Source organism: Cetorhinus maximus, chromosome 17 (assembly GCF_964194155.1).
Source record: "Cetorhinus maximus chromosome 17, sCetMax3.hap1.1, whole genome shotgun sequence".
Classification (NCBI taxonomy): Eukaryota; Metazoa; Chordata; class Chondrichthyes; order Lamniformes; family Cetorhinidae; genus Cetorhinus; species Cetorhinus maximus.
This window is the reverse complement of record NC_135895.1, coordinates 86,429,257-86,443,211: the sequence shown is the minus strand read 5'-3', so window position 1 is coordinate 86,443,211 and position 13,955 is coordinate 86,429,257. Positions and strand designations below refer to the sequence as shown.

The window sequence follows — 13,955 nt, the reverse complement described above, 5'->3', positions numbered from 1 at the left end:
GAAGATTTGTACCCTGACTGGCTCACAAATACTCAGCTCTGGCAGTGGTTTGGAAGTTTTGTCAAATGAAATATGGCTTTCTGCTGTTTCACCTTGATTTTTTTCACTGGTACCTGTTATTACTTCTGGTTTCAGTAGCTGTTTTGCAGTTAGAAGAGTAGTCTGCATGTGGTGTGACATTAGTCTTTGGGCTGGACTACTTTCTATGCCTTTAGTCAGTGTGTTTTTCCATTCAAGGATTGCCTTGTAAGCATCTGAGCTAAATTTGCTCAATTTCTTGATGATTCCTTTGGTGATTTTCACTGCCACCTCAGCTTTTCCATTCAACTGGGGATAGTGTAGGGATGATATGTGGTGTTGAATTCAACAATCCTTTGTGAAATGGTTGAATTCTTCACTCGTGAACTGACAGCCATTGTCACTCATCCCAATGTCTGGAATGCAGTACTGACTGAAGTATGCTTTCAAGCTTTCTACTATTTCTCCTGTCATATTTGAAGTCAGCTGGTCTGACTCCCAGTATTGAGAATAGCAGTTTACAGTGACAAGATAATCAGTTCCTGGTATAGTGAAGAGGCCGACTCCATTGTCTGTCTGGGATGTCATGTGTCATCAACAGCTCTTTACCTTGATTAGCTTGGTACTTGTTACAAGCACCACACTAGCCAATGCGGTCTTTCATTTCATTGCTCATGTTTGGTCAGCCGAGCACTGCTCTTGCTTTCTCAGACTTGATTCAATTCCTTGATGGCTTTCATGGATGTGTTTCAGCATCTCTCCTCTCATCTCCTTAGGGATGATGACTCTATTTCCTTTGTACAAGATGACACCTTGGGTTGTCAATTCATCCCTGTAGGCCCAATATGACCTTGTGATCACAGGTGTGTCATTTACGCTTTCAGGCCACCCTTTCATCATTACTTCTTGCAGCACTTGGAGAGCTGCGTCGTGTTGGGTAATTCTCTTGATTTGAGCAAAGTGCTTGTCTGTTAAGTTCAATGTCTCTGCTAGGTTGATGACTTCCAGATCATGTCGAGCTGCCGCTTCATGTTGAATGCCTGTTGGCACATTTAGGGTTACCAGCCCAAGCTTTAGACTTGCTTCAGCTGAGATAAGTGGCCGTTGCATCCCATCTATGATCTGGAACTCTAGATTTTCCTTCTTGCCATTGCATTGGCCTCTTAGACTAATTTGTCCTCTGGGCATGAGTATCATGCCATCATATAGCCTCAATCTCACTTTCGAGTGCTTCAGTTTTGGATTGCCATGATGAGCTCCTTCGCACAGGTCTGTGAAGGTGACGAAGTTACATGACACACCAGTGTCTATCTGACACTTGTTCACTTGAAACTCTCCTGCTGAGGTCATCATTGTAACAGTCACAAACCATTTACCACCTATAGACTGGACGAAGCCAACCTGTTGTATCATGTATAGTTCTTCATGAGACCCTTCTGCTGATATCTCTCTGGTGGCCATCTGTAGAGATGTGTTTTCTTTTATTCTCACCAAACACTTGCGTGCAAAATGATTCTGTTTTTTGCAGTTAAAACACTGCTTTCCCCACACTGGGCAATCCTTCTTTTCCTTTTCCTGATGTCCTCCACAGTATTTGCATCCTGCCCTTTGTCTGCAATTACTTTGTTCTTTCGATCTGGAATGTCTCTCAGCGTAATGTATCTCCTGGTCTGCTCTGCCGTACATATGCTCTAACTAATGTTTTACAAGCTCCACATTTCTACACAAGTCTATCGTTTTTCTGAGTATAAATTTCACCTCTCACTGAGGGGTCTTGTATGGGTAAGGGTATTCCATCTTTAATCAAATCATCTTTTAGTTATCCAAATTCGCATGATTCTGCCAGCTGTGTTACAGTAGTCACATATGCTCAATAGGTTCTTTTTCCCTTGAGCTCTAGCGTTGACTACATAGGCCAGAATCTTTCGTGCCCACTGGTATCGGGCGTTCTTGGTGGCGGGAGCGGACAATATGGTGAGAAGGCCAAGAATCAGTTTCAGACATTGTGAAATCAGTTTGCAATCGCCCGCTTAGCCCGTCAGTGGTGGGCTGTGTTTCCTGTTGTTGGACATCGGGAAACTCATTGTAATATAACTGCAGATTATTATAAGGCCAGCCCGCTGAATCATCCCCCCCTCCACCCCCCGAGCTGGATCGTCCGCCCACGTCGACATGCTTGCATGCCGGTGCAGAACACGTCTTGACAACTATGATGTACAGAAATCGGACTTACCTTGTGGACATCCAAGGAACAGAAGATGCTGGGGCCCAACAGCAATGGCACATTGGAGGAATGTCCATGGCATGTTGGGTGGATCCTCATGGACATGGCTTTGCTGCGAAGCAGCTCACACCAGCTGTGTTTGGGAGAGCAAGATGTACTTGGGGTGGGAGAGGAAGGCCTAGTATTGACTGGAAGAGGAAGAGGTACCGGGAGGTCAGGAATGAGGTTGGGAGGGGGACCAAAGGTGTCAGGGAGGGTGAGGTTGGGAGGGAATGACGGTTTTTGCGGAGGGAGGTTGGGAGGGGGGAATGAAGGTGTCAGAAGTGGGTGAGGTTGGGATGGGTGGAACAAAGGTGCAATGGAAGTTGGGAGGGGAGGAGGGAGTACGGGGGAGGAGGGGGTAATGGGAGAGAAGACAGAAACTGGGGGGGCAGGTGTAAGGGGGTGGAAGGTGTATGGGAAGGAGTTCGGAGGGTAGAAGGAGTTTGAAGGAGGGAGAAGGAATGTGGAGAGGGGAGAGAGTCTTGGGGGAGGAAGGAGTCAGGAAGGGGTAAGTGGGGTGGGGAGTCCCAGTGGGGAGGAGGGCTAAGGTGGTGGAGAAGGGAGTGGAAGGGTTCCAAGAGGTGAAGAGGTCCAGAGTGGGGGATGTCCAGGTGAATATGCAAGGGAGGGCTCTGAAGGGTCCATGACTGCCTCCTGGGGAGCGAACTGAGGGTGGGTGTGGTATGAGGGAATGGTGAGAATGACCGAGGGCAGAGTGAGGTGATAGGGTGGGGGAGTGAGGGTTCAACGGTATTGGTAGAAGGGATGGCAAGGGCAGTTGGTGGGGACTTGGAGGCTGACACAGACCCTGGGGTTGGGAAGGAGGAGGTCGGGGAGGTTAATGTGGATGGGGCTGGGATTTTCTGGAAGGAAGGGAATGTGCATGTTTGCCTGGACATCCCCAACGGATGTGGCTGGTAGGTTACAGAGGGGAGGTGGACGGTGATGCCAAGAGGAGTCAACAGTGATGGGGGATGTGAGGGTGTGAGTGAAAGTTAGTGGTGTTGTCCCTTGAGGTGTGAGACCCCTGTAGATGTGTGATGGGTTTGTGAGCGTGTGAATTGAGAGAGTGACTTACCCTAGTGGAACACATGAGACCATTCATCCTGTAGCGGCACTGGGTGGCTGTCCTCTTTTGGAGGCCATTGGCACTAACCATCGCTGCCACCACCTCCCAAGCCGGATTAGTGAGGTTTCTGCCCCTTCTACAACCAGAGCAAAGGTAGAAGATATCACGGTGGGCCTCCACAGTGTCCAAAAGGCACTCAAGGGACACGTCACTAAATCAGAGGGGCTGCATTCTTTTTGCCTTTTGGCATCCTGTCTTCTGTGCAGCAGTCCTGGGCTGGAAGCACTGAGCAGTGTGCGCATGGCTGCACTTTAAATGTGGTGCCTGGTGTGATGAAGCGGTGAGGTGATGATGTGGTGGGCAAATGAGACCCCGCCCGTCATCGAAGTGGCATGTTTTCCAGGAATGCATAATTAATGCAACAGGTTTGGGACAATAAGTCGCGGGAAGCCGCCATTGCGGCTGGGGTATAAAATGTTGTGTTCCCTACCGCTACCGCACTTAGTGCAAATCTGGGACGATTCAACCCATTGTGTTCATAAATTACATTCATTCGGGGTTCAAAGCATTCGTTCAAGGCTTTCTAAATCTCTGCTGTCTGGTTTTTATTGTTTGATGGTTAGATTTAGGGTGGTATACAATTTACAGCAGTGTTAGAAGTGTGGCTACTTTTGTCAGTTCTGGCTTATTAATTAATCTGTTTCCAGCTAGTGGTTTTGCCATCACAAGTGGGAACACTATGAGTTCTGTCTTTTCTTTTGAAATTGCCTTTCATTTCGACAGGAGCTGGGAGGTGGATGTTTATTGCCAGGTTCACTCACCCAATGTTTTACTTGCTGCCTTGCCTTCAGTATGTGTTTGCTTTCCCCTGTCCTTTTCCAGCAGCTTTTAGCACATTTGAACATTTCTGCATGCCTTTATGAGCTGTGTCTTCTCTGTGCAGTTTCCAGAGTTTCAAAACCCTATCGCTACTTCTCAGCACCATATACTGAGTTCCAAGACAGCAGTACGTCTTCAGTGTCTTTTCAGCGAGAATCTTTATTGAACTGTGTGTAAGATGGCAGCTTACAGAGCTTCCGTCATGGCAGAGGTCACATGACTACAGCAATCCAGCTAGCACATGTAGTGCTGTCGCATTTCAAATCCCAAACAGAGATAATCACAAGCCCTGGCAAATAGCAAATCTATTTGAATCCCACAAAAAATGTCCATAATTTCACATCCGACAGAGATGTAGCACTAAGTAGAGTGGGTTATTTTCTGTTTAAAAGTTGACTGATTTAAGAAAATATGCTGTGGTTCAACTTTCTATGCCATCCTTCTCATTCTGGTCACATCATGTAAAATCTGTGCGTTTCTACAAAAGACTTAGCTGCATAGCTGCATGCGGAGATTTCACATACACAAAGGATAATTACCCACTGAAGGTAACATTGGATTTGTTATTTGTAGCATTCCTGTTTTCTCTTTTTCCCTCCCCAGTAACCAATCACAGGAAGATATTTACTAAAGAGCAGAGGGTTGTGAGGCTGTGCAATGCATTGACGGAGGCAATGGTTGAGGCAGAGCCCAGCATTTAAAAAGTAGGTTAGATGAGTTGTTGAAAAATAGGGGAACAGGACCAGCACACAGGACTAGAATTACTGCTTTTCCAAAAGTTAAACAACAACATGGATTTATTGGACTGATCATTCCATTTCCATGTTATAGTTTCTGTGTTACTCTCTGCTATATTTAGCAGCAGTGCAAGTCCAAAGGATGATGAAGATTTATTGGGGTTTTTGAGTTCAAGAGGAAAGAGCTAGCATTTATATAGCGCCTTTTCGAAACTCAAGATGTCACATGGCACTTTAGAGTTATTAAAGTAGTTTTGAAATTTAATCACTGTTCTAATGTAGGGGACTGTTGCAACCAATATGTGTGCAGAAAGATTACAGAAACATCAGTCAGATATATGATCAGATAACCTGATTTAGTGACATTGATTGGGGATAAATTTGATCAGGACATCAGGGAGAACTTGGCTCTTCTGGAAATAGTGCCACTGGATCTTTTGCATCTGCCTGAGAGTGCAGATTGGGGTACTCGGGTGAGTAATGCATCATCTGAAAGATGGTGCTTTTGACAGTACAGCATTCCCTCAGTACTGCCCTGCAGTGACAACGTTACATTATATACCAAATTTTCTGGAAGTACACTTCAGCCTGTGACCTTTTGATTCAAGAGATGAGAGGACTACCACAAAGCCAAAACTGACACCTAACCATTTCTGCTTCGTTCTAGGAAACTGCTGTTTTCCTGTGTGCCACATCTCGCCCACAGTTGACAGCCTACAGCATTCTGCTAGTGTTAGAAACCCATTTTTTTTGTCTGGGTATATTGAATTCCCACTCGATTTTAAATATGTACTTATTAGCTTCCACTGCTGACTGTAATGCAGAAAAGTTGCCATTTCTGCTCACTTCCATGATTGCTTCCTGCAGCCAGTGCTACCCGCACTGTTCATTGGCTGTATGCATAATCAAAGGACCAAATATTGTGAGTGCCTAGCACTACTTAAAGCTAGCCTTCACCTCTTGAAGCTGATGGTGGTGGTGACATCATTCTGAATATTGTGCTGTGAAATAATGACTGAGCATGAGGGAGAACATGCACCAATGTTTCCAGAAGCTGCCCTGGAAGTCTTGATAGAAGTGGTGAATAGAAGGAGAGATAACCTGTTCTCTCAGGGGGTCAGGAGGCCCTCTCAACTCATGCTCATAAGGAACTGGGAAGAGGTAGTAATGGTGGTCAATAACAGGAGTGTAGCCCCAACAACTTGGATGGGGTGTAGGAAGAAGTTTAATGACATCACATGAGTTGTCAAGATCTTTGAGTGCACCTTCAAATGCCACATCTGACCAAATGCACAGCTGGCTTCATCCATTGCTTTTCTGGCCACAGTGTGGCCAGATCCAATGCGAGGAATGCGGCGGCCCAGCCAAAAGCCCATTGACCTTTTGGCGGGACCAGATGACCCCAACGGCAGGCGGGGCTGGAAAATCCTGCCCATTGTATTCAGTGGTGTGGTTGAAAAGGTGCAAGTTGGAGCTTTGAACTCCTGGTGTGAAATCGGTGTTATGTGCTGATTGGCATTATGATCTGCCTGCTCTTCAAGCTGTCAGCAGTTAATAGGCGTGTTTGTGCACGCACCCCTTTACAAATATGATGTTTGGTGCAATTCTTATTGTGAACACAACTTTTGTCGTTTAAGAGACTTCATAGCACTCAAAATTCTGCTTCCTAGAGTTTAAGCCAGAAACTTTATGTTTGTATGACTATGTGCCACATTGTTCAGTGCACTGATGCATTAAGCCATCAATGGAACCCCTTACATTTTTTCTGATACAGCGCTCATCAAATTATCCAAGGGCAGGGTTTTTAGTTTGGCAGGCGTGCACGACCAGTGGGCCTGGGGGTGGCCGGGGAACGGGCACACAACCACAATCGATCCCTCAGCGCGATTTCACACTGGCTGACCAATTAGCGGCCAGCCAGCATGAAACACGCGTGGAAAGGCTCAGCGCTGCCGGAGTGGGGGTGGGAGGAGGGCGAGCGCTGAAGTCAGCGCGGGCACGGTGGAGCGAGGAACGAAGGCTCTCTGATGGCAGAGAGGTGCCTCAGGGAGCTGAAGAATTTAAATGCAACGTAAACAAATTTTAAAACCCGGAATAAAAATGCCCACGCATCAGAATCAGTCACCTGAACGTATACAAGATGAAAATCCTGTCCATACATTTTTATTTTTAAAAAATTTAATAACAGCAACCTGCTCCTACCCGTGGATGAGGTTTCCTGAAAATTGCAAAGGCCGCCTGGCCAATTCGCCCGCCAACTGTAGCGTTGGACGGGCAACGAAAAATCTCCATTAGCTGCGAATTTAATGGCCTTAATAGGCCTCTTAATTGCCAGCGGGCGTGCTCCCATCACTTGCGTGCGTCCGCCGACCGAAATATGCGCGGTGACGTTGGGATGCTCGCCCGATGTCATCGCGTGCTATTTCACGATCGATTGGGTTGGGCGCGAGCCCAGATGCCAAGTGAAAAATTCTGCCCCATATAAAGGACTACTCTTTGCCTTGTACAAATCATGCACATAAATAAAGAAATTATGCCAAGTTTTCCTAATCCTATTGGAAACTATAGGCTTATGATGATATAAATTATTTATATTATTGCAATGAAATATTACTCTATGCAGTGGCTGCATTAATACATTAGCTCAATCCTGCTTAGAATACAAGCCTGAATTTTTCGGATGGCACGATCTTGTTTCCCAGCAACAGCACTGCAGTGGACAGAAGAGGTTCAAGAAGACGTTGGAAACGAAGGGCGGAATTGTCCCAGATATGCATTAAGTGCGTACCGGGCAGGAAAAAGGGAAATTTTACCCACCGGCCACAATGGCGGCTTTTCACGCCTTATCGTCCCATTCCTGCCTCTTTAATTATGCAGCACAGGAAACATGCCATCTCGCCGTTTCCTCACTCCGGATGCCATATCTAAACTGCAGCTGTGCACGCAGTTCCCAGTGCTTACAGCCCAGGACTGCTCCACTGAAGGCATGGCCCTGAGAGCCAGGAAGAGTTCAGTGACCCGTCACAGGAGGCCCAGCAATCTCACCTCTCTGGCTTGGGAGGCGTTGGCAGTGGTTGTCAGTGCCAATGCTGTACAGAAGAGGTTGGCCATCCAGTGCAGAAAGGGGATGAATGATCTCATCCATACCAAGGTAATTGCCAGGGTAAGGCAATCATCTCATCACTCTAAACTCTCACACTCACAAGGCCATCACACATTCACTGGCATCGCACTCCCTGCCAGCTCATGAGACACAACCACTCACTCTCTCACACGCACCCTCACATCTCCATCTGTCTTCATCTCCTCTGGAGACTGCCTCCTCAGCCTGCACGATCTTGAGGCCATTTGCACAGATCAGCATGTACCCCCGCACACATGCCCTGGGATACCCCCCTTCCCCAGTACACTGCAGTATAGTGCAGCCTCTTCCCTTGCCTGGGGCCTCTTCTCCCCCTTTCCCAAACAAGCCCTAGTCCTGCAGCCACTGAAAAGCCATCCCTGCCATATGCCTGGTCTGGTAGTTAGAGACCTGCTCATGAGCCCTCCTAAAAGTGATGTGGTGCTGCCTGTGAAGCCTGGCACTAATGACCACAAGTGCTGCCCAAAGCAAGGTAGACAAACAAACCATGAAGTCCCGAGGAAAGTACAGCTCGCCAGGTGCATGTTGCTTATGTACAGCTGTGAAACACATTGGCTTCCTATCATGCCAACTTGCCCGGGTGATCCAGCGTGGGGTGAGGGGGATGATTCCGGTGAGCAGGGCTTCTAACGATATGCAGATGTATTACAATGAGGTTCCTGACCTCCAGTGGTGGGAAACATGGCCTGCCATGAGGGGCGGAGCAGATGATTACAGTTCAACGGCGCAAAACCGATCTTTGGCCTTCCTGCCATGTTGTCCACTCATGCCCACCATGACGCCTGTTGGCAACAGGCAATGAAAATTCCGCCCTATATCCGGTAACCAGAGGCCCAGGTAAGTCAAAGTGGTCCCAGGTGGGGACGGTATGGAAGGCCTGGGGGCCTCGAAGGGGGCCATCGGAGTCTTGGGGAAGAGGCCGGTGGGAGGAAGGTCTGGAGGCCACCGGATTTTATGGGGTGGGAGGCTTCTGACTTCAGAAGGGGGCTTCTGGTGGAGACACCCAACACCCTACCACATCCCTTCATGCCCGAGATGTAATTTTGTATTTTGGGCTTCCCCCATAGAGGTTCAATCTTCCCACAGGCCTAAAAATTGAGGCTGGGCAGGAAATGGCCCTTAAGTGGCTATTAATTGGCCACTTAAAGGCCTCAATTGGGGCAAGGGAGGGCTTTCTGTCCAAGGCCTTGCCTGCTGCTGCGTCAAATCACTCTGTGATCGTGGCGTGCGGGAATCCGGAGGGTATCCCGTCCCTTCAAGTTCATGCTTCCCACCACTCACCTAAAAACCCACCCTTGGGGAGTGTAAAATTCTGGCCATGGTTATTTCTGACATTTCTCTATGCAGCCAGAATCAGCTGCACTCCAGGGTAATGCAGATCAACATTGCAGTTAGGCAGATGCCTACAGCAATAACAACTTTCACTTATCTGGTGCTCATTTTTATTCGCTCACAAGATGTGAGCATCATTGCCTAGGCCGGCATTTATTGCCCATCCTGAATTGCCCTTGACTTTGAGAAACCTCCCAAGGTATTTCAAAGAGGTGTACTCAAAAAATGATGCTGAGCTAAGAAAGGAGATATTTGAGGGTTATAAAATGGCTCAAAAGAGGTGAGAGACAGGAAGCGTAGGTTGGAATTTCAGAGCTTAAGAATGAGGCAGCTATAAGCACAGCTGTCAGTGGTATGGTAAACAGGGGAAATGCACCAGAGGCCAGTGTCAGGTTAGGGAGAGTGTTGGGTGGATTGTAGGGCTGGAGGAGGTTAGGGAGGGGCAAGTCCTGATGAGTTTTAAACAAGAAAATGAGAATTGTAAATGGAAACATGAAGAAACAGGAGGCACTGCAGGTCAGTGAGGGCAGGAGTGACAGGTAAGTGGCACTTGGTATGTGATGGACTATGGGCAGTAGAGTTTCAGATGGTGTGAAGTTCACTGAGCGTGAAGCAATGAAAACTGACCAAAATACCATAGGAATGGACAAGACTGGAGGTGACAAAACACAAATGAGGAGCAAAATATAGTGAGAGATAGGTTGAGGTACAGACAGAGATGGGTAATGTAATGGAGGGGGAGGACACAGCCCATGTGATGAAGAGGATTTGGGGCAGAAATTCATCTTGGCAAAAAGACAGGTAAACTTGCCTCCAGTGTATTCTGGGTACAATGAAAAGATACTTAACTGACCAATTTTGTTGTGGCACTTTCCTCTGATTTTACTTCTTATTGGTAAACTGTTCAAATTCACTATTTTCCAAAAATTTTCCACTTTCCCACTGAATACAATATTTCACTTTTTTCAAAAATGCAAATGAATTTTATTTCGCCACCCAAGATAATTTAAGCAGATTTATGTGCAGTTTCATCTTAATATCACATTGATAACATCATTTTCTTCTTCGTTTTACTTAGGCAGCAGATTCATCTTGCTTTATGGAAGCCAGTTAGTTGCCAGTGGCTGGTTGAATCCCGCTCAGGTAGTGCTCTACCACCAGCAGAACAGCAGTGGTCCCTGGATAATGGAGTTATGTGGTCGTCGCCTAATTGACCCCTGCGAGCATGAGTGTGATATGGACACAGGTAAGGCTTGTTCTTATTGCTCATGTTCAAAATTCTGAGATTGTGACTCTGCATTCGATTACAAGCATTGATAACAAATTTCTGCACAATGAAAGCTCTACGCAACTTATCACAGATCATTCTCTGGAAGAGTGGGGGTGGATAGGGGTTGGTTAGCGGATGGAGGAGAACAAGCTTATCTGATGTGAGTTCTTATAGCAGGGCAGGTTTTTATTTTCTTTTCCCTCGCTTGAACTAGACTGTTAATTCATTTATCCAGCTAGAAATTTGTCCCCAATGAATGCAAAACTATCCTGAGAGTGTAATTAGTTAAGAGACAATGTTTACACACGTGGACTAAAAGGACCGTCTTTAGAGGTTCTTGTTAGATATCTGCGATAAGTATACCTCACCTGCAAACTTGGCCATCAAGAACAAATCAGAGACAAATTATTTTACTCCACCTATTGATGCAATTATTCTAATAAATCCATTATTCACTTTTGTACTTTACGTGCTTTTTAATGAGTTCAATGCATTAAAGCTTCCACAAATACAAACAAGGGGTGTTTTGGTGTACACTTCAGTTGTTTTTTCACACTTCAGCATCAATGGAATGAATACATTATTGTATTTTACTGCATATTTAAGATTTAAAATATTTCTCATAAAATGGCAATAAATTGAACAAATTGTTAATTGTTCTGACTGAGAAATACAAAAAAAGCAAGCATTTGAGATTTCCTTTGTTCCTCAAGTCTTTCAACTGCAAATAAGTTCAATGACCAACAGTTTTCAGCTAAGAGAGCACTCGAAGAAGGGAATGCTGTGTCAAAATGTGAACAGGATTGAACTTCACCCTTAGATTAAATTGGACTATAAGAACTATAGTACATTACTTTCTCTGTTCCTTTAATCACTATTTAATTGACTTGTTGAGAGTTCTGTAGTGTTTCTGAGGCAGAAGCAAGTGTATGGCATTGGAATTGACTGCTACGAAACCTTTTGAGTCACAAGCATCTCACTTGGTGTCAACTTTGAGGTTGCATCAGCAATTGTGAAGTAGAATATCCTTATTGAGTTACAATGCAGCATTAGGTTACTCATTTTGAAGCAAGAAGAGTATGAACAGAACTGAAATGTCCACTCACAGAGAACTGTTTTAAACACAGTGACTTAAAATGGTTGCGTAGACCTTGACATTCCACAGGCAGGCAATATCCAAAAAAGCAGTCCTGTGTCATTACATTGAAACTGCCTATTTAAGATGCCAATTAATTAATGATATGTTATTCGCAACAGAACATTTATTTTCCATATTGAACATAACCTTCTTATCTATGTCAACAGCGCAAACACCCAACAGGATGGTCAAAAGAGTCCCAATCAACAAACTCCAATATTTTGAGTCACCATCTTGCACATTTAACTTTTTTTTTGCAAATTATGATCAGTCGCTACTGCAGATGTTAGGGATTGTCCTTCTGTAATCTAAAATATAGCCAGGGTTGCCAGTTACTGTCACACAACTGATTTCAGGGCAGGTCATTCATCCAATGGTGCAAGGTGGCTTAAAATGGAGCCTCTTTAAGGATAAACATCTAATTAATGCAGAAAATGGGCAATCAGGCAAATTGGCAAAGGACACTATACAGATTAGAAGGACTAAATAGCAAAATATACCAGACAGGTGAGGCAGTCATATCGAGCCCAAAATATAAATAAAGTATTATGAGGAAAAATGGTACCATTAGTAATTAAAATAATAATTAAGTGGCATTGTGCAATATATAGTGTGTACAACTCATGGCAGCAGCTCTGTTTACAGGTGCATACAGACTAAATGAGTGATCATGTTTGATTCAGCACTCTGCTTGTATGTGTTGTGGATATGTGTGTGGTGTAAATGTGGGCTGGGTACCTCAAGGCACAAACGCCTTCTTCCTGATTGCTCTCATTTGGCTTGTGACCCCACATGTCAAAGCTTTAAGAACAGTCCAAACATTTTCTGAGGCTACCTGAGAGTTTTGGCTGAGTTGATGTTTATAGAGAGAACATTGGAATAGTTCAGCTCATTTATTTGTTAGATTAAATTAACCTTCACAGTCCACAAAACAAAGCCGTACAATCTGTGGTACTCCCTCACCAACTGACTCCAAGGTTACCACCTCACTCTTTGGACTGAGTGGGAGATTTGGTTTGAATGATGGGTTCACAAATTTCAGAAATTAAAGCTATAAATTTTGAAATGTCTATATATTTTCAAATGGATGTCTTTTTCTCCATTTACTTCTAAGCCTTTTGAAGCAAAGGTGTTCATTATTTGGGCTTTCAATTAACTTTTATTATTAGCAAAGCGAGTAAAGTCAAAATCTTCTCCGATCTCAAAATCTCCTCCGATTGCAAAACTGTAGATTTAAAATCTGTTATCCCTCAGTAAAATTATTTACCAACTACTGGTATGAACCACAAAGTAATTATCTATGCAAAAGTGGTAGCGAGAAGGCCTCAATGAAGGATCCTAATAGCAGGAATAAATATGCAGTTAATGGACAAATGCATCTGCTGCCAGGAATGGACTGATCCATAATCCTATTACCAGCTGTACAGAGACCTTTATGAGAGTTAAGAACATTTGTCTTGGAAAGTACCACAGGAAAACATCAGTCAACACTGTCAAATTGATTAGATTAAGGCTAGAAAAATGCTGCGTATGGTGTATGTTGCCCTTGTTAGATAGAATGTGAGCACTATTACTCTGTTTCAATAGACACCATTTCATAATTTTTAGATTGTCATTATTGAACAGGAAATGGCTTGGCGTCAGAAAGTCTGCCAACAGAAGCAATATAAGTCTAATATAAGCTGAGTGCAAGCAGACTCATTAATAGCACTAATAATCGTGCACGCCTCTGTGAACAGTAACACTTTTAGTTGAATGCTTAAAGTTTCTCTCTAACGCAGAGGAAAACTCTCAAGCCAGAGTTGTTTTATCACGATGCTGCTCAATCTTAATTTGAACCACATTCAGAATGGACTGCTCCATGAGATTTCACAGCAATATGATCGCTCCATCTGTGACCGTAGCCATCTTTATGCCAGCTGATAGGATGGTCATTATTCCATTAGCTGTCAACTTAGATTTCTAAGCTGGAGCTCTTCTGTCCACTTGCTGGGACTGTTCAGAACAAGGCTTAAACGTACTCCCAAAATATTACAGTGATAGCTGGCAACAATATTAAATGCTTTACTGATTAGTGATTATTTATTCATTTCTCAAAATGCTC

At 44.7% G+C, this 13,955-nt stretch overlaps 1 protein-coding gene across 1 annotated transcript in view; it reads left to right on the top strand.

The window, feature by feature from the left end:
- Positions 1-13,955, top strand: part of astn1 (astrotactin 1) — a 2,710,576-nt gene that overhangs the window by 1,081,307 nt on the left and 1,615,314 nt on the right. The window contains exon 7 of the mRNA XM_078561790.1: positions 10,522-10,689. Coding sequence (XP_078417916.1) covers positions 10,522-10,689 — 168 coding nt within the window. The remainder of the gene's footprint in view (positions 1-10,521; positions 10,690-13,955) is intronic.